The following is a 20,558-nucleotide window of genomic DNA, read 5'->3' as shown; positions in this document are numbered from 1 at the left end:
GCTTGATGAGATATGCTTCGCCAAACGGGGTACGATTTTTTACGGCTTAAATCCCAAGGAGAATAATCAATTTCACTATCTAGCCTCTTGAACGGGAAACAAATCTTCAAAAGAGAGTGGGCGTTGGCAACCAGACATGAGGCGGATCCTTCGAGGGTTCACCACCAGTGGACCAGCTATCTTGAGTGAGCGTTGGCAATCAGCTGTGAGGGAGGATCCCTCGAGGGATTACCAAAGATGGGCCAGCCTGGTTAGCTCAGTTGGTAGGGCGCCAGTCTGCCGGGAGGTCGAGGGTTCGAGCCCCAGACCGGACCAACACTCAGGGTCTTAAAATAACTGAGGAGAATGTGCTGCCTTTGTAATTACATCTGCAAATGGTTAGACATCCTATTCTTCTCGGATAAGGACGAAAAACCGTAGGCCCCGTCTCCTGCATCTTCAGTGTTAAGCAGGGGACGTTAAAGAACCCACGCACTTATCGAAAAGAGTAGGGGACGTGTAAGGGTCGGGTGGGTGGGTGGGTGAGATCAAAATGGACTGATAGCGGCAGCCAGAGGCGCCTTATATAAGCTGACGTCCGATCTCACCCAATAGAAAGAAAATTGTGAAATTGGTCCTGAAAAGCCCCAAGGGGAGTGTCCAATTACGTCCAATTACTGCACTGCATATTGTTGGCGATCAGGGCCGGATGAGGGAGGATCCCCCGAGGGCTCACCTCAGGCAGATCAGCCATCTCGAGTGAGCGTTGGCATTTAGGAACAAGAGGATTCAACAACCATCTTATTTTTTGCCAGACATGCCCTACCCAAGTGCTCAATTTGTCAGTCAATTTTCTTGTGAAAGGAAAAATCAGCGATCGTGACTTTCTGAACATTGACCAAGTTTTAAAACTCAAACATGGAGACATTTTCTGCCAAGCCATTCGCTTGCGAAAGTGAACTCTTTACCTTTAAACACCTTCATATCAAAAGATACAACACGTGTATTCCGCTGAAAAGACTAGACACTTCTGAGTCAAATTCCCCACCCCAGCCAGGCAAGGTTTCCCCGGGCATGGACGACCAAATGCCTGCGGGTTACCCGTGGGGATGTTCAAGCTTCGAATTAACCGGTGCATACTGAGCGGGCTGAACTGCCAATGGTATTTTCGATGGTTAAAGCTCAATCATATTTCCATTGTAACATGTCTTCACAAAAGAGTTAGGTCTGCTATCAATTGTATGGTAAGCTTCGATGAAGGAGAATTATCACACCCATGGCCAAAAGGGGACGCCTTTCTTTCTTTTCATACCTGAGGACAGAGAAATGATCTTCCCAAAGTTTATGTGATCCATAAGACGGATAGAAAAGGAAAAAGAATGGCACCTTTGAACAGTCAAATAATCAGTGTAAAAAAAAAAAAAAGAAACAGAGGGAAATAATTACGAGATATCATTAATTGCTATTACAAGGCGGCATTCCTTTTTACTTTCTTTCTTACCATCGTGTCGTCTGTTCAAAGAATTACATGGTCAATTAGTTTAACAGGTGAATCTCATGAATTTATCGTTCAGCTGGTTATAGAATCTCCATCCTTTCATGTAAGCAAATTTACCCTTTTATTTGGTGTAGAGACTTGTCTTTGAACCTCTCAAGATACAATTTTGCCTTGACTCCAAATCACCAAAGTTACATACACTCTTTCAACCTACAAACTTACTCTAATCGTGACTCATATGACTATTCACATATACACTTTTAAGTGCGACTTTGGCATAAGAATTTCGCGTTTTCAGTCTTCAAGTTGCATGGAAAAGAAATAAACGATTATGCAATTATTATCATTATTTCCTAGTGGGGATTAAGCAGAAAATCGGATTAGCAATTACACTTCCGTCTAAGAGTTCTTTTTTTAGAAAAGATGAGTTTTCAGTGTGTCAAGTGTGGTGATACAGTAGAGTCGGAGTCGGTTTTTTCTATGTAAACCACTTCCAGTCATTTAAATTTGCCAATTCTTTGGTCAGTTCATCTTTACATGGTTTTGTTAGTTTTGCTATGATCATCTTTTCGTGGTTTCATTAATTCTACTCTGATCGATAAAATAATAAAATATTCCATTAATATTAAAACCATCCCATCTGGAGGTCATCTTTTCTTATATCTGTCAGTTTCAACTGATTTTGTTCCAAAGGCAATAAGAAAAAGTAAAAAAACTCATACACTCTTATTATTTCACATGGCAACATCATAAGGTGGCCTAAATAGAGGCTTGCTGAGGTAGCTCTTATGGTTTTTCAGGCCAGTAATAAAACTGGAAAAGACATTGACCTATTCAACTTTAGAAATCTTCTCATGGGAAGTAATTAGTAGCTAATCGCATAATTGATTACTTTACTCATTGTCTTAAGCGTTAAATATATTCGGTACTGTTATGATAAGTACAACGATCGAAAGTGATTTACTCTCAACGAAGTTGTTTTTATCCAGGAAACAGGGGAAAAATTCAGACTAAGTTGCCATCTTGGAGGAAGGGGATCCCAAATCGTCAGTGGAAACTTTTGAAATATAACTGACTTAGTTTAAAAGTTTATCTAGGTTTCCATGCTTATGTTGGAATCCAAATGACCTGTCAAAATTGATCAAACGATCCGACGTTTCATTCTGTTCAGAGAGGAATACATCTTAAGGTTTAGAGAAGTTCCGTCCATAACGATACTCATTGTTTCCGGGGCATTTTTCTTGACTGGACGGGATGAATGAGTGTAAACTTTATTTACTTACGTATCTATCATCACCAAGAAGTACTCTCCCGAGGAACCATGGATGCAATACAACTACGATCAATAAAATAGCACTATAATTATCGTTACTTAAATAGTTAATTTGTGAAAAATCCATTTATAATATCTTAGAATAAATCTTATTCAATTTTTTTATATATAAAAATTGTTTAAATTAATGGCCTGCTTGGAATAATATTAATAATTTATTTATTGTCCATAACGTGGGAAATGGTCGCTGAACCTTCTGAACAACGAGGCTCATGTATAAAACACTCGACGAAAAAACAAAAAAAATTTAGTAAGAAAAATAGGTAAAAATGAAGCATAAAATATATAAGATAATATATAATTACACGAGGATCCTAATAAAGCATATATATATATATATGTCAGACTACGAAAATATTTTTATTCTTATCGTATAAGAACAAAAATGTAGGTGGGAGTGAAAAAAACACCCTTTAAAACCAGTCTCGTTTGACAGACTGTTTCAAGAGTACTGTGCCGAAACTTCCTTTTAAGGGCTTTAATGCTCGGTCTTGGAATGAACAGATTTAGCCGGGAGCCACGTAGACTGTATCGATAAATAGTATTGGCATCGACAAATTTTTCGGATATGACTATGGCTCGTGTTTAGTTTCTGTTTCAAACTCTGACATCAGCTCTCCCACGCACATCTGAGAGAGATGGCCTCCCATCCTAGTTCAAATAGGGGCTCAACTTGTCTAATTATTACTAAACCACAAAATGACCAAAGTAAATATGAAGGAAAGCATTGACGAAAACTAGCGTAAAAAAAACTAATAGATCAACGGGAATTAGTTTACAGGGGAATAGGAAAATTGTGAATCTCTGTATAAAAGCACTTCTCAATTCTATGATGAGTAATACCAACTCAATGTTCTATTCTGTCTCTTCGTGTCAAGTCAGTTAAACGCGCAATTTAGAAAAAGTCGCTCAAGGACATTATCACATCTCGAAACTTAAAACTTGACGTCGTGTGTACTTGGTTCACAGGTCAACAGCCACATTTCAACATACAAATTCTCATTCCTAATAAGTAACATAATTCATTCCTTTCTGTTGTAGCACACAGTTGAGAGACTTTCTCTTTCTATCAATGCGGGCGATTTAAGTTTGGTTTTTACATTTGAAGCACGATCTCTGCCTCAGCCCGTTTTGCCCTTTGATGAGATGAGAAGCAGAATAGATTGATACAATGGCTTTACATCCGAAGCAGCCGAAAGGAAGCAAGTTTAAGAAAACGAATTTCTTCTCTGGCCAAAGGTGAGTAGAGTCCTATTAATTCTCGGTGAAATTTCAAGTTCTATGTTCGAAATAATAGTTCTGCGATTTGTTCAGAAATAGTCAATCTGTTGTGAACATGTGCCAGAACAACAATTCATTTTAAGGGATTTCTCAGAGGAATTTTTGTCTACCTGTAGATCGAAGCCTTTCTCGAAGGAGGAAGGCTAACGAACAGTACTTTGAGCTTGTAACATTATGTTCTTGTCAAAAAGTCTATTTTCAATCGTAATCAATTTTCTACTGATTTCTAGTCGTTTACTATAGGAAAACGCCTCAAAATAGATTTTAAAGCCGTAGGCTCCCTCAGGAAAATTAGATTCGAGACGTGGCTGAGGTCATTTTGCCATGTTGTTGGGCCAAGACACATGATTCTGCTGATCGAAGGGCTATTTCCGATGGATGGATTTTCTTCCCATCAGATTTTTGGGTCCAACACCAAAAGAAATACCAGTACACGGGAGGAAAGGAAAATAATTTCAAAATTTCAAAAATCTTCAGACTGTTCGTGATGGATGATCACTCTGCGTTCACAAGTCACAAAACAAATTTCAACCAGAGCTTCATAAATTGGTGCAAATTCCCCGTAACAAACTGAAATACTCTGCTTTTTCGGCTCGGCCTAATTCTCGCTGATTGATTGTAATTTGGGTCTCTTATTAACCGTTTCAGCACTGTGACGGTGATTATATTTCCTACTTTACATCGGTCTTTCTTTGGCGGTTCTACTGAAATTGATCTTTAAGCACGAGCAATTGATTTGACGAAAGACATAATAGCCTTTAAAGTAGTGATGACCCTATATTTTGCCGACAAAAGCATCAATCTTTGATTGTATGACAATAAATGGCTTTTTCCTTTAGATGTGCCGGATTTAATAGCCGTGCAATAAGGGGCCTTATTTACCTAAACTTCACTTTCATTGCGATCATTATCGCTATTGGGGAGTTTGAGGAGAACTCGCACACCGGTATTTTTTAAAATAAATATCCTTAACGACATGTAGTTTCTACCCGACAATAAGATAAAATACTTCAGTCGTGGTTTCAGATGGTATTACATACTGCATGATCTAAAGACGATCAGGTATTAATATCGGTTTGGGCAAACAATAAGCAAAACGTTCCATAAAATGTAACCTACGGAAGAGTCAATGTATCTATGCCTTTTTCTGAGCTTAAAACGAGGAACTGATCAGTCAACAATTAATAACGATGGGAGGGAAATAGAAAATTTGACAACAAGCTGTGCTTGTGGATTCATGCTTTGACGATGTCGGCTGCTTTTCCAGCGAAATTACACGGTCATTACCAGGCTATCATCTCCATTAACCGTTCAATGTCCTCTGCTGAGTTGTAAACATCAATATTGCCTCCTCGACATCTTCCATACTTTTCTCATAGATTTAATTCTGAAGATAAGTTGTCAATCAGACGTTGTCCATGCACCAGTTTATATTCATTTTTTCTTCTCATCTGAACTTTCTGCTTAAAATTGTATCTTTATTGTGATGAGGAAATCCTGTTTGCTCTCTCCTTGGAGTGAAAGGTTGATTCACAACTAAGCCATGCCACAAACTTCTCATATCTTTCTTGCAGCCCTCTGAAAGTCCAGTGGCAGTACACTTCAAGCAGCTTGCAGACTGCATTATTAGAGATAAATGTGTTATAAATCTGCACTTAAGACACTCACCTTCCATTATTGTTCAGGGAAGCAATATATCTTTATTGGACCGGCTATGATAACAATACCGTGGCTATCTGCCATGTGGGATAAGCCAATATTTGATTTATAAACTGATATTGGACAAAAAAGACTTGCGTTGGGGATTGCAAACGTCACAAAAGTATGAGATTCGTGACATCGAAATGGAAATTCGTTCGCTGTTCATAAATTGTCCGAGTGATCTCTGATGCAGACGCCAATCCATTTAGTGGCTCTTTCAAATCTTCTGTCTAGTCTAGGAGGATGAACGGACGTCTTTTCTGAAAACTTAAAAGCTTATTCTCAACCGGAAATCTTGTGATCTGATGATGCACTTATCACTTCAGACGTCTTTTGTAACGCTAAACTCAATTTTAATTTTTTCAGCAGCTTCAGCTCTTATTGATGGCTCTGCGCGAACAGTATAAGTACTCTCTGTCCCTGTCTTTGTAGAAACCGATAATGGGTAATAAATCATTTAATTTTAGCCTCGGGTATAAAAATTTAATATTGCCTCTTTCTGTGCAATTAAGTGCGAAATAAGATAGCTGTGACCGTGTCCATCGGCGCCATTTTTTTGACAAAACAATCTTAATTCTTTTCACTGAAGCTCTAAATTATCTTTATCAGCCATGAATGGGGACAAATATGCGATTTTAAAATCGCTCTCTGCGAGTATTTATAAAACTCTTTTTTCCTTCGTTAACTATTTCAATTGGATGAAAAGAAGACTCATCTTTGAATAATCAATGCTTCCATTAATCAAAGACTCTTTCGGAACCGAACAGAAAAAACTGAAAGATAGAGAGCTTATAAGATGGGGCAATGCGTAGATAAAAATCGATAACACACGGTTTCTACCGAAAGCACCGCAGCTGATGTTTCTTATCAAGCTTGATTTCGACAATAGCCGAGTTAAAATGATCGGTGATAATTTATCTCGATAACGACATATTTCTCTAGGCTTCCGGCGCATAAATGGAATTGTGTTTTTATGTTTTTCTTTCTCAGTTCTTTTGTATATCATTTGTCGCTTTGGACTCCATGTCGGCTGAAGTTGTCAGTTGTCCCTTCAGCTTCCCGCTTTTGTTGTGCACTGCTAAAAGCATAAGCACCTCCTTTGACTTAAAAAATTGTCTAGTTCGCTTCGTAAATAGGAAAAGCATTTTCTTAATTTTCTGGGCGTTTTTAAGAGCGTGTGAAAGAGAAAAGGGAGTTGGGTACATGATAGCGAATATCTTCATTCATCTGTTTTTATTTTACAAGAGAATTTTTAAAAGCACATGTTTTACTAGCGAAAAATATTGACCCAAACTTCAAAGAAATCTCAGCGGGGACTTAAAGTTTGGTTTATCGCGAGTTAATCATCTTTACAGAACAAAAGCATTTAAAATATAACCTCGGAAATCACCACCTTTAATATCCTCTACCAGCCAAAAACCTGCAGGAGATTCGTGGCTTTTACATAAAAAGAGCTTTCTTTATAAGCAAGCTTAAATAAAGACAACGAAAATAAATCTAATAACTTTATCTGAACAAGGCTATTTAGGGATTCTTTTTTATGCCCAATTCACCATTAACCTGGTAGAGTTCCGGTCTCCTTGCAATAAATTAAATCGACCGATAAGTAAATTGAAATTTTCTTTTGTAATTGAGATAGGTATTCAGAAAACTTCAATGTTCAATGTCAGTGTTGTCAATTGAATAATTTAAGACGAGACAATTTGGCCACACCGAAAGAGTAAAAAGAGGAAAAAATAATAATTCTCGCGAAATTAGTTTCAATTCGCCTTAAAGCCTCGAGGAAAAATACCCTTTCTTATTCTATTTTACCACAGATTGGTCAAATTTCCTAAGTTCTGATGCACATTTTGCCGGTAAGCAATACAATTTTCGATTTTTCAAAGTGTAGTTGAGATTTTAACCCATAAGCTTTTCTAAACCTGAAGGATAACTGACGTTAATCCCAATAAATTTGACTCCGATTGGCAAGCGTAAATGATTAGCTGAACAGTAGTGGGAGCTTGTCCAATATTGAGAAATGAAAGCCTCACCATTTTAATTTATATTTCATTACCGGTATACATACAATATCATCATGTAACTAGAATGTTTGCGGACACATTAAATAAGCGTTGAGAAGAGATGCTGTTGATTTATTTGCCAGCGCAACCATGTCCAATGTTTACTTTTTAATGCTTTGAAATATCCCGCTACTTTCACATGATAAGGTTTGCTTAGTTAATCAGATTTGTTTGAACAATTTTGAACCTTGAAGTCGGGCAATGTCAGAATTATTGAGCAGACAACTTGCGCCATCGCAGCAGCTCCAAAGAGACTACCATTTCAAAGGAGAAATGCAAAGTTCTGAAATTCCAAAATTTATTTTTTACTAGCCCATGAAATGGCTAAAAGACCCTGCAGCCAAGTTCGATTGTTTTCGGATTGTTGTTAGGATTTCCGTGATGATGGTAACAGCTTTCAACTTCCTATATCCCAAACAAAGTATCCGAGTTTTTCTCACACGATCAGCTACAGCGGAGCACATCTCTAAGAAAACATGTGTTAACGAAATCACTTGGTCAGTCGCTTATCAACTGTAACTTGACAAGGCAATATTTCCGCCCTCCGTTGTGCAGTCTAACAGCTGAAAGTACAAAATGAATATTACCGAAGATCACTTTCGTCTGTGCTGTCTACGTCTGTGGTATTAAATCACCCGAGATTAAGGACCTGGCTTACTTCGAGAAGTCAGCTGGTAAACTCCACAACGGTGCGCTCGGCCGATCCTCTATCATTTCCTTGTATATAAACGTACAGTAAATTTTCCCTTAAGTCTGTCAATTTGCGGTTACTTCGACTAATTATCTAAGTTAGATAAATTTGTAATGCATCTTGCTTAAAAATCATAAACGGTTCTCAAATGATTTTGAAATAACCAACCAAGCTTTGAGCTAAAAATTAGACTGACAATCATTCGTTGTCAAAAGCTAACTTGGATATTTTAAGAAAAAGGTTCAGATATAAATTGACGGATTTTCCGATGCATTTACTCAAATACTTAACCTGTAAATTTTAGTAAAAACCAAATTACCAGTCATAAATTCAATTACAAGTTTGAAATACAAAATAAGATAAACACTGTTCGTAGTTAGCTACAGCTAGTCGTAACGAGCCGTAGTGTAACACCTACCAGAATATTTAACCTAAATCTTGCAAGAATACAGCAATATTGTGATAAAAAGAGGAATTTAACAACTTTAAAGCGAAGTTTCATGGCTACTTGAAACTTTTGATTTATAAAACCCTCAAGCAACAGACGCGAGTCGTTTCAGACGTCTAACGTAGTACTCAATCATAATAAAACTGTTGTCGTTAGCCCGACCCAAAGGCTACCTTAAGTTCTTCGTTCTGAAAATGCTCTGTAGTCCATTACGACCCTAATTCCGGAAATTAAAACATGCCCACAAGGGCAGGAATTTAAAAAACCAGCAAGGAAAGTAATAATCTCTTAATCCACTTAATTCTTCGTTGAAAATCAACTTGATAATTTCTTTTTAAATTCGCCAATTCATATACATACTCTCCGTTAGTTTAAAAGTACGTATATATAAATTTTTTTTATTTACGTCACATTAAAAAAAAATTCAGAAACGACGGTAAAATTTATAGTAGAACACTATGTAATATGATTTGCGAAAAACAACAGTCACAGACTACAAGAAATCGATTTTTTTTAAACGGAATTTCAAGAAATGGTGAAGAGACATATACGGTCTTTTATTTCCAAATTCTGGTTTCGTGACTTCAGAGGCCTTAAATAATATCAACTCGTTTTTCGCTCACTTGGAGACCGCATGAATCGAGCTTGAGCTCCAAACAAAAGAATTGCGACAATGGGCACGTAATGACACATTCACCTTGAAGTGACCAAGTTCGCACGCTCAACTAATCCGATCGCTTCGGTTGACAGTTTAGTAGCGCAATTGTTGCCTTACTAAGTGAGCAAATGAAAGATAATAATAATGGCTGTCGACTTAAGCACCCGCTTAGACTGCTAAGAAGAAAACCGGGTATTGTTCAGAGATGAGTCATCCGCCGAAAACTGTATTTGAACAGTGATTAAATTCACTGGGTAAGAAGTTCGCCTTCTTTCCACATAGAAACTTCGAAGCTTATTTCAATTTTGACTTGATTTATTTCAACGAACAAATTTAATAAAAATTGGCGGATCAAGAGAACGTTTTTTCTTATTATAATAGATAACGAGAATAAAATGTAATCGTGAAATTAATAAACTTAAAGCCTGCCCTAGGAATGATCCACTTTGAAGTTTATTAAACCTGAACCTTGTATTTTCACCCAAATAAAATTTTCACAACAATTCTAAGCTAAAATAGCCAAAGATTAAATTTCAGTTTTAATTGGCCACAAATTCAAGTAAAGAAGTAGGGCTTTTGATAAGTTAGAACTGTTTGTTCTATTTGATCCGAGCAAATAGTAATATTGTTGCTGACGTTTAAATCGGCTTCATCTTGATTAGGAAAAAAGAGAGTATTATTTAATAAGCGACAGAAATGTAAATCTCGCATTCTTAAGGTATTGAGAACAACACGCATTTTGCGGAAAAGGGCCCATATTCATGTTTTTAGAACATAAAAGGATAGGATAAAAGGCATATATATGCTCTGCTAAAATGCCGGGGATAAAAGATATTAATTTTACTAATGCACTACGGCTAAAAAAATATAAATTTATCTCATTTAATAAAATATGTTTGCTGATTTAATTTATATTATTTTCACTTTAAGTAAATTTTCTGTTATCTTTTACAAAAGATGTTAAGGTGCCTAAAAGCGAAAAAATACTATTAATGGAAGGAGTTAGGAACTGTTAAGTTGACCATACACAATTTTATATACAATTTTACAATTTTTACCTGTGTTTGATCGACTTCGAGTTCCTCAATAACAGCTGCAACTCTTCAATAAAAAACAAAATTCACTCGAGTGAAGTTTTTTCCATGCGTTTAGTTTTAATTGATTTATTAATCGTTCAATTCACAGCACGAGGCGATAAGTAAGGTAGAAGTGTAAAGAGTGAATCCAAAATTACGGAATGTCTACGAAGAAGGAGATCGTGTAAGATTTCACCCACTTTAAAATATGTATTGGCAGAGAAGCCAACACTGCGAAGTACAAACACAATTCTATCATTATCCTTCAAAAATCTGTTGTCAATGTCACTTTCACAGATTTTTGTTGTAACTTGATAACGGAACATGAATTGCAAAACGTTCTAAAATAAGATTTTCGATGCATCTTTGAAAAAGAATCAGAAAGACACTACTCCATTTAAAATCATATTGTTAGAGAATACCGCATTCGGCTTTATATGGAAAAACCAAAACCGCTATATTCTAAAATTTATAAACAAATTGAACTTGGTTTTAATGGCAGATGGAAAAAGCTTTTAGCAACTTAACGGAGTTTTCCATTATCTAATTCCAGTCACGATTCATTGTGATAAACAAAACAAGGCGAAATCTACACGGAAAGTGGCACATTGGAAGATGTCTCTTTATCAATAAGCGATCATTCCTCAAATAATAACTTTTGACAATGAGAACAACCCATATACTAACATCACAGCTTTATTAGATCTATTACTTTTCTCGTCAAAATTTAATGAATTTAACTTGAAGGGAATTTATAATTAAGTTTCCATTTTCTTAAAAAAAAAAAAAAAGAAGCTTTCAAGAGCTGTCAGGCAAATGTTGAGAAAATTTCCGATTGGTGGGGTTCACTTTTGTTAGAATCTTAACTTAGAAATGAGTTAATCAAGAGAGGTAATGAATCATTATTTCGCGCAGAACACAAAAAACGAGAACTTCATTTATGAGGGTATGATTATGACTTTAACATGACTGTGTTTTGAGAAGGTGTTATAGAACCACAATGGCGTATTCAATATCTGAAAGGTAAACAACGACCAATATCAATAGCTTTTGAGTTTGCATAAAACATTTAAAGGAAGCAAACTATGTGATAAACGAAATTAAAGGTACCGGAATTCAAAATAACGCAGCTAAGATGTACTTCCATTGAATAATTGTACTTTCTTTTAAGGGAACATTTGTGAAAACAAGGATGTGATTATGAAAAGCTTTTTTGTCTGTTATTGACAATGTAATAAGCCTCGTGCCGATTCACCACTCCGAGAGCGAGTTTAATAACTATGTTATCAACTGGTATATATTAACCATCACTTGCCGGCAGTCCTTTCAAAAAGCTTTAAAAACAAAACTAGGAAATAGGAATTACATCCGAGTGGGACAGAGGATATTTGATTGAAAAGTAACAATACGTATAATAGTATATAATACGAGGGCCAGCTTTGTGGGAGTTTATCATAACTCACTAAGGGCTTAGATATACGACGAGGTCTTTTCACTCGTAACAAACGTGAAAGTTGAAAACTCACGGATCAGTAAGGTGTGATGGAGAATCATAACCCAGAAGAAACCTTGGTGGCACTCAGGTAATTACATTTTTTGAGGTCTTCTTTTATTTAACTGCTCCCCTCTTAGAACGAAAAATGATTAGAGGCAATTATATTTATTTAATTCCCCTCATCGCAATCATGATGTTCGGCAACTTTAACAGGTTAATTTCTTACGGTATTGAGTTGACCGATAGAAATCTGTTTGCAGTAGTAACTCTCTACCTTAAAGGTAACCCCTTGAAACTGCTGTCACTTATTGCCACCGTGAAAATATTATTCTTGATGTAGCAATCTTCATTTTTAGCTCTTGAATAAGCAACAAGACGAGCATAAAGCTTAACTGCTACTTCTCTCATTAAAAGCACACCTTAAACCTTTTCCTTGATTAATATTTAATTATTGAGATAAAGTAAAATGTTTGTTATGTCAGAAACACACGCAACTTAAGATAAGACTCGCTCCTCGTTCCAAATTTTGCCAACAGCCTTGCGAAAGCTTAGTGAGCTGGAAAGGAAACTTTCGAGTTGATAGGAACGCAGAGTTACATTATAGCTCAAGCAGGGCTACATAGATGTCACAAAGCCCTTTTCTTTCCACTTTGTCCATTTTTGTTTTTGGTTGAGGCTAAGTTCGGAACCAGTAACACGCTTGGGTACACTTCAGTGTGTCTTAATAAAATGGAAGATGAAAAACACACAATAATGACAAGGATGATATTTAATGTATATGCACTGATCTTAAAAACCCCAACAAAATGAAGGAATTTGGGAGGGAAATTTTTTGCTTCACTGTTTCGCCGAATTAGCTGAGCAGCTGAGAGCGGACATGCCTTAATTTGGTCGTACTGTGTTTTCAATTTCGTTTCCAGTAATTTCCTCAAATTTCAGAATACAAGGAGATCAAAGGAACGTTTTCATATAGCAACTCGCCTTTCTTCCTTGACTTGGTAAACTGATCAGGACTTGTGACTGTACAGCCTCAGTCTAGGGCATGAAATTTAATCCTTTCACTCCCAAGGGTGACCAATAAAGAATTTCTCCCTATAATATCAATACAATATCAAGCAGGCAAGAGAGGAGAATAGAGAAAAATAATTACAGAGAAAAAAATTACTAATTACTAATGAGATCTTTGGAGTAACAGAGCTAAACAGACCGACCGTTGGGCTAAAATTGTGATATTCGCTTAGAAAAAATACAAGTTGGGATCATGCAGTTGTTCACGATGGACATGGGTTCAGTGCCATTCCGTAACGATTGAGCGTTAAATTTAGATTTAATTTTTTTATCTTGTTTAAAAGCGCATGTGGGGGCGAACATTTTGTGTGGTATTAGCTTAATGTTACGTAAAACTAAAGGTTAGACCCATTCAAATATGACATTTAACCTGGACCGTTAATGGCCTTTTTAAAAACCCGGCAAAACACTATAAGTAAAAAAATTTATATGTTTCTTCAAGAGATTATATTTTCATTATTTCCTCTTGATTGCTTTTCTTGGTCTTTTGATTTTGTTCGGTCTTCCCACTTAAAACCAAATAAATTATGCTCAGTATTATTGCCTTCAAAACCTGAGGAAATACGGTTTTCTTTGGCCTTAGAATGATTTAAATGGTCAAGGCTGAATTAATATTTCGTAGTGTTTAAAATTCCGCATAATTTATCACATTTTAATCCGATAAAATCAAGTCTTAGTCATGTCTTTACCGTGTGATCATTTTTGTTTTATATATATAAGTATTTTTTTTTAATTTCCCTCACTCTCCCCATAACAGTATTTTGATTATCATGTCTCAGCATTTTCTAGAAGTGTTTTTGCATGTCGCTTTCAGTAATCAGTGGATTTCCTATTTAGGTTGTCGGTTTCGTGTTGAGGTCGAAGTAGAATCTTAAACAGTTTTAATGACCTTGAAATTGTGCACATATCTGAGAACTTTATATCAACGAAGATCGATTAATAAGCGTATAAAAGATACTATTGCATTTAAAGTACTTCTCTTAAGCTCAGAAGCAGTGCGTAAGGAATCCTGTCTCCATCTGCAAACGATAAAGCAAAACATGTGTACACGAACAATTAAAACTAAAAACACACACACAACTTAATTAAAGCTATACTAGTATTACTTAACAATTATAAATATTCTCGATGTAAAGAAACCTTTCTTGTTTAGCGTATTTGTTTACATTTAAGTAAAAGGGTAATTAATGTTTTGAGTATATTTCATTCATGTTTGTTTTCTAAGTTTTCCAACCAATAAAGAACGAATGCAAAACTGTCGTGGGAACTGATCATGAAATTTCGCACGTTCTCTTGTGTCTCATGAGCTCGAGTCAATAACATCCGTATTTTCCTTCAGTATTCCCTGGCGAGTGGACATTTACCACCGATTGCATTGTTTTCTTACTTCACACGAGTTTATTTACTTATTTCAACCTCCAGCTGGCGTTGTTTGGGCTCGCCAATTTTGAATTCATAAAAGCAGACAATATTTGATGAACTGCGAAGGTTTTTTGTCGTGGTTGCAACTTGAACAAATAGTCTTGTGTTTATTTGCATTTTTCTTCGGTTTCTAGTCCCTAGTTTTCGGTTTTCATGTCTCCATAGACACGTGCTGTATATCACAAGTTTCAGACCCCGCATTTAAGTTTATTCTTCATTACGAGGTTTCGCTCTGCGGTGAGTGTTTTTGCTTCGGGCTAAGGTAGCGTTTCTGCTCCATAGCCTTTCATTTTAATGATTTAATTTCCTGTACTTGTTTTCGAATAATAACTTCTTTACAAACGCTTCCTTTGAGGATAACAATGCAAACTACTGAACCGCGCTTCTGCCACATGGAAGACCAACAACGTAGAAATGTTAACAAAAAAAAGAGATAGCGGAAACTTCATGGATCAGAAAAGTTCCATGTCTCCCTTAGTAATTATTTAAAATAAAGATAATTTGTTGAGCGAAACAATAACTCCAAAGCAGCAATTCTTGCCGCCTTCCCGTCAACCGCGCTTCCAGATTTCCGAAACTCTTAAAGTTGCCCTCTCCGAAACCACAATGGCGGTATTTATACAATTGATTCATAATATTTGAATTGTATAATACTTCATTGTTTAAGAGGCTATTGAGCTCTTGTGCGGTTTAAATCACAAGTACCGACACAGGCAACCTCATTAACGTCACACATCTAAAACCAACACCACTGTTAGAGCGAGCGCCACACAAGGAAAGAAATTTTTTAGATAGTATCTCCTCTGAGGTTTGCAGATTGTTCTTAATTGGCCTGGTTATTAGCATTGTTGTTAACTCGGTAAAAACATTTACCGCCTTATCACAGGAGAAAGCGCGTTCGGCAAATGGCAGGCCCTGATGATTATTTCAGAGAACTTTTCGCTGATAAGATTTGGATACCTACTAATTACATTGGGAACGCACAACATAAACAGCGGCTCTTCGCTTTGGGAAAGAATCTAAAATGGTAGTCATTTTGACATTTAAGACTTGAAGAGGCGTCTCTTTACCTCTAACTTGGACCCATGGCGATTTTTATTTTAAACATTGCTTCAATAAGCCCCATGCTTTGAATTTTTCTCTTATAAGTGTTCCACAGAATAAAATTAACAAAACAAATTGGTTATAAGACATTTGAGAGATTGATAAAGCTTTTGCTGATTGAACTGTAATTATGATGCTGTGTTTTTTTTTGGTAATACAAGTTCTTTTTTTAAAAGCCAAGCAACAGCGAAGTTTATCTTTAAGTAGCAGCAGGTAAAATATAACACAAATAAGACCAAAACAAATCCATACGCCTCTCCGTTCATTCTGTTTCTAACTGTAAACAAGGCAAAATATTTGGGCACTCACATGCTCATAACTTTCCCTTCAGGGAAGATAAGGCGTTTCGAAAATTCACTTTTCATTAGGAGAATCCGTTCATATGTTAAAAGATGGGCGAGATTACTCGTTTCCTTGCGACAGACGATTATGGATTCGCCATTCGTCAATTTGCAAGTACGGAAATCTGAATGTTTCTTTAGCGAGTCATTTTGTCGGCAAGATCACAGCAGTCTTGCTCAGTGCGTCAGTCAATGAACACGAACCAATGAGTGGTTCTCTTTCTCAAAATGTGTGCCTTTGTTCAACCGACCCCTCCTTAAGCTCTAGACTAAGAAGTTTTGCATTTGGTTTCTTGAGATGATTTTTTCGACAAACTCCCTTTCCCCCTCTAAAGTTTGGTTTCATGTTTCACCAGAACAATTACCCTGAAGTAGATTTTTCCCTTAAGTGAGCATTAGGTGCTAATCGCTATCACAACTCATCGCCACTTGAGGTTGTCAAATCATTCAATTAATTTGGATGACAATTATGCGTGCACACAGCAATCAAAACAACCTCGTCGACCGACGGTGACTTCTATTGTACCGCGGCACATCACTATAGTACAGACACCGAATTTAATCCACCCCCAATAGCGTTACCAAAGGTTTCGTAACACGGTCCGCGTTCAGAAGCGAACGGCGCAAAACAAGTCGCCGCCGTGCGTTAAACAAGCGCAGTGCTTTTCGGAATTCAGGATGCAAGGAAGTGATCGGTTTTCTATCAATTCTCTCATTGATAACAGGAGCAGAGGGAGCCTGAGTAGTGACGGAGAGGATGCACACGATATTTCTGGTCCAGAGGACGAATCTGCTCCAGAGACAAGACATGCAGTGACATCTTTTACAGTGAAAGATATTTTGGACCCGCACAAGTTTAATGCTCCAAGGCGAAGGCCAAGTGAGAGTGATTCAGACAGCGAAAGCCCTAGTAGAGGAGAATCAAGAAATAATTCATCATGGCATCCATGGATGGCGGCGACCAGATTTAAGCGTTCACAAACCTCAAGCGGTAAGAGATCGATTGTCATAAAGCGATCCACTCTTTTGAGCAATACTTCTCCTTATCTCGTTCTATTTATTTGAATAAAATTATTGAGTTGCAGCTATAAAATATTTTTTATCTTAACTGCGGAGGTTTTGATTTATTTTTCTCGCCGTGCAACACGCCTAAAAGCGATTAAGAGGAAATGTTGGTCATTCAAATAATAGCCGGCATCGTTTCATTTATTCTCTCTTCTGACCACTGGGTTCACATTAACAACCATTTAGCTTAAAAGGTCTGCCACAGAAGCAATCAATTCGGTATAAAACGTTATGGTGAAGTATGTCTGGTTTCACTGTCGCTTTCTTTCACTTAATGTTTATAATTCTCCTCACCTAAATAAGCAGGCTACATTGATCTTGCTCGATTATTTCCTCTGGAAAGATCAGTTAACCAATTCTATGCAATATGTTATCTAAATTGCAGACGATTACTCGTCGCTCATTAGAAATAAAACTTTAAATCCACAGAATCTGACAAATGTATGGAAAAGGACAAGAACGAACACGATTCATCTAATCATCAAGAGAACGAAGAATGCAAGTCGACATCGGGGTCCAAATCAAAGAGAAAGCGAAGCGGCTCCGACAGATCAAAGGAAGGAAAACCACGACGAGCACGAACTGCTTTCACGTACGAACAACTCGTTGCTCTAGAAAACAAGTTTAAGAGTACTAGATACCTGTCTGTTTGTGAAAGACTGAACTTGGCTCTCTCCCTAAGCCTAACGGAGACACAAGTGAAAATTTGGTTTCAAAACCGACGCACAAAATGGAAGAAGCAAAATCCTGGAGTTGATGTTACTGCTCCACCACGGCCTACGACTTTGCCCCACGCACCATCTTTGGCTGGCTACGGAACCGGAATTCTGTGTACATCACAGTGCCCTACGCAAATGCACCACTATCCACACTATCAACCGAGCACAGCTCATGCTCTTCCGTGCATTATCAGACCGCATCCGACCTATGGACACATGTAGAAAAAGCAAAGCTGACCGAATCAATAAGAACTACTGAACTGCATCAAAGATGTGACACACTTCTACCACTGAAACTTGAAAAAAAAAAAAAAAAAAAAAAACAATTCACGAAATCTGCTTCAAAGGAAATCAGATTTTATCGTTGTTTGAAATCGGTATGATGTGTGACATGATCGTTCAACTATGCTCGTGGCACTCTTCCGCGAGGAAGGAAAGAAATTAACTTGGACTGTGGAATTATAAACTGCAAAGCCATTGTGCCGAGTACCAAACCAATTTCTTATCCATTTGCAGTCTGCTCCAAAGCTCTCTATAAATTAAAGTGGGTTTTTTTTTATCTAATCATAGTATTTATATATATGAATTCCAAGGATATTCGAAAATTTTGTTTTATTTCGAAGCAGTCGCATGCGTTCAAGTTTTCATGTTTAAGTCTGAATTTTTCTTGATTAAATCAATGCCGATTGTTCGAGGCGGAAACTAGGAACAGAGGGAGCTGTTAAAATATTATCGTAAGTCAAATTTCTGAACTGTAAATACTGTACAAAAGCGAATGTAAAATAATCGACCTCTTGAAGTATCATTTACAAACGAAATTGCAATGAATGTTTCCAAGCAAGTTGAGAAATTAAGTTACAAACCAAAAGAATGTTTAACTTAAAATGTACCTTTTTCTTTAATTGTTATGAAGGAGAAGCTTAGTAAATAGCCCTTTTGGCCAGTTATGTTGGAAACTGAGAACATTCCGTGAATAAAACTGGATTGGAAAAAGTTTTCTGCAGACAGCTGTTTTCACATTTCATGAACTGATTTCAGTACGGCAGCGTCGGTCGTCATAGTCGAAGGGAAATCGCCGAGGACTTCAAATTTTTGTTTGTAAAGCAGTAGCTAAAAATAAGATATATCTACCACAGAATCATCTTTGGCTCAAACAAAGTGTTCAGTCCTTCTGTGAAAATTTGTTTTGCTAATTGGCAAAAAATTTTGCTTTGAATGCTACAATGAACCGCCTCCTTTGTTGATCCATTACGACCCAATTTGACCACACTGTGTTAGAGCGACAAAATGATCAAACTCACCACGACATTACTTATTTTCTTCGTACAAAAGATTTGTAATTCTCAGCAAATATTGAATTTACGACCACTTCCCGATGTCGGCTTTGTTTGAAAAAGATTTAGAGCGGAAAAGCCTTCATTATACAAGGTCTCCTTCAAAGTTCACCTGGTGGAAAATTACGCAAGTTATCAATCACTTTCAAAGAAAAACCTTGACATTCAAACGTAACTTCATTTCGATATTTTCAAAATAATTTCAGGCAAAGGGTGTTGACAAATCTTGTTTTCAAGGCGCGAATACTTCGTATCTATTCACTTTAGTCCCCATGTCTAATAAAGATCCTCTTCAAGTTCCTTTCCTAGTTTAATCGCCGTATTGTCAAAGCTTTGTCGGTTGAATCAAAAGAAAAAGGAAACTGGACCATTTAGTTCAACCATTTAGTGTGAACTTTAAAACTGAACATGATAAAGCTGCTAAGCTAAAAATAGGCTTTTGACACTGACAGAGATGAGTTACGTTAAAATTATACAAACATCATCTGTCCTTTCCTTTTCCTCTCATATCTAGCCGAAACTAATAAGATTCACTTTCAAACAGATTTCCAACCATTCGGTCGAGAGCTAGGCAGCTAGAGCTTTGGGATAGAATCTAAGCGTGACATGAATGATCTACTTTGGCTACAGTAAATTGAAAATCTTTCGAGTCTGCTTGTTCCAGAAGTGTTTGATTTGAAAGCACATGGACTAGAAAAAAGTTCTTTGTTGGGTCATGAATCTATGCTTCCATTGTTACTTCGTAAATGAATCCTCAAGCATTGTTCTTTGAACACCGATCATGATACTTTACAATAAATTGCAAATCTGAATTTCTGTTTGCTTTAACTTCACTTGTGTTTTGTTCTAGTCAGTTTTAGAAATATCAGGAAAAGTATATTATCTCTCTGATTAACCCACAAAGTTATCAGAAACAACTCTGAGTGGATCTTCTGACGAGCATGCAATCACCTCTGAATGAATCTCATTTTTGGAACATCTCTGTCCGTTTAGAGGTGGTAACTTTCTTTCTATCTCGAAGCGATAAGTATATCACGACATCTTTAATAACCTAGTGCGGTGAGAGTGATACCAAACAATAAAAGCCGATTTCAAAGGACAAGATTAACGAGGCTGTCGTGAAGATGTTATCTTCCAAGCCTGAAGCTACGAAACTTATTTTGTGGTCGATATTAAGGTTATACTGGCGCCTTCAAGGGGACAAAGTACTGCTCAGTTCTCTTGTTTGACGAATTCTAATTTACTCCTGAGATGTTTGCGAGAGAACACTAACATTTTACGA

At 36.9% G+C, this 20,558-nt stretch overlaps 1 protein-coding gene across 3 annotated transcripts; it reads left to right on the top strand.

The window, feature by feature from the left end:
* The first annotated feature begins 3,597 nt into the window (after positions 1-3,597).
* LOC131781455 (NK1 transcription factor-related protein 1) lies at positions 3,598-20,088 on the top strand. Of its 3 annotated transcripts, none has more exons than XM_059098113.2 (3): positions 3,598-4,049; positions 16,884-17,149; positions 17,653-20,088. In XM_059098113.2, exons 1-3 carry the CDS (start codon positions 3,982-3,984, stop codon positions 18,162-18,164), a joined length of 846 nt encoding a protein of 281 aa, XP_058954096.2. In that variant the 5' UTR covers positions 3,598-3,981; the 3' UTR covers positions 18,165-20,088. The 3 variants fall into 3 exon arrangements, with proteins under 3 accessions (XP_058954096.2, XP_066017234.1, XP_058954103.2); XM_066161137.1 differs by lacking the exon at positions 3,598-4,049 and adding an exon at positions 11,650-11,751; XM_059098120.2 differs by lacking the exon at positions 3,598-4,049 and adding an exon at positions 12,173-12,311.
* Positions 20,089-20,558: the final 470 nt, after the last annotated feature.

Source organism: Pocillopora verrucosa, chromosome 1, assembly GCF_036669915.1.
Source record: "Pocillopora verrucosa isolate sample1 chromosome 1, ASM3666991v2, whole genome shotgun sequence".
Classification (NCBI taxonomy): domain Eukaryota; kingdom Metazoa; phylum Cnidaria; class Anthozoa; order Scleractinia; family Pocilloporidae; genus Pocillopora; species Pocillopora verrucosa.
Note: the sequence above shows the minus strand (reverse complement) of the source record. Positions and strands in the feature narration are given on the sequence as shown.

Excerpts from the sequence above, each read along its gene's own strand:
- LOC131781455 (XM_059098113.2), top strand. The coding sequence starts at position 3,982 with ATGGCTTTACATCCGAAGCAGCCGAAAGGAAGCAAGTTTAAGAAAACG. Across the intron at positions 4,050-16,883 it reads AATTTCTTCTCTGGCCAAAG|GAGCAGAGGGAGCCTGAGTA; the intron begins GTGAGTAGAGTC and ends CATTGATAACAG. Across the intron at positions 17,150-17,652 it reads GCGTTCACAAACCTCAAGCG|AATCTGACAAATGTATGGAA; the intron begins GTAAGAGATCGA and ends TTAAATCCACAG.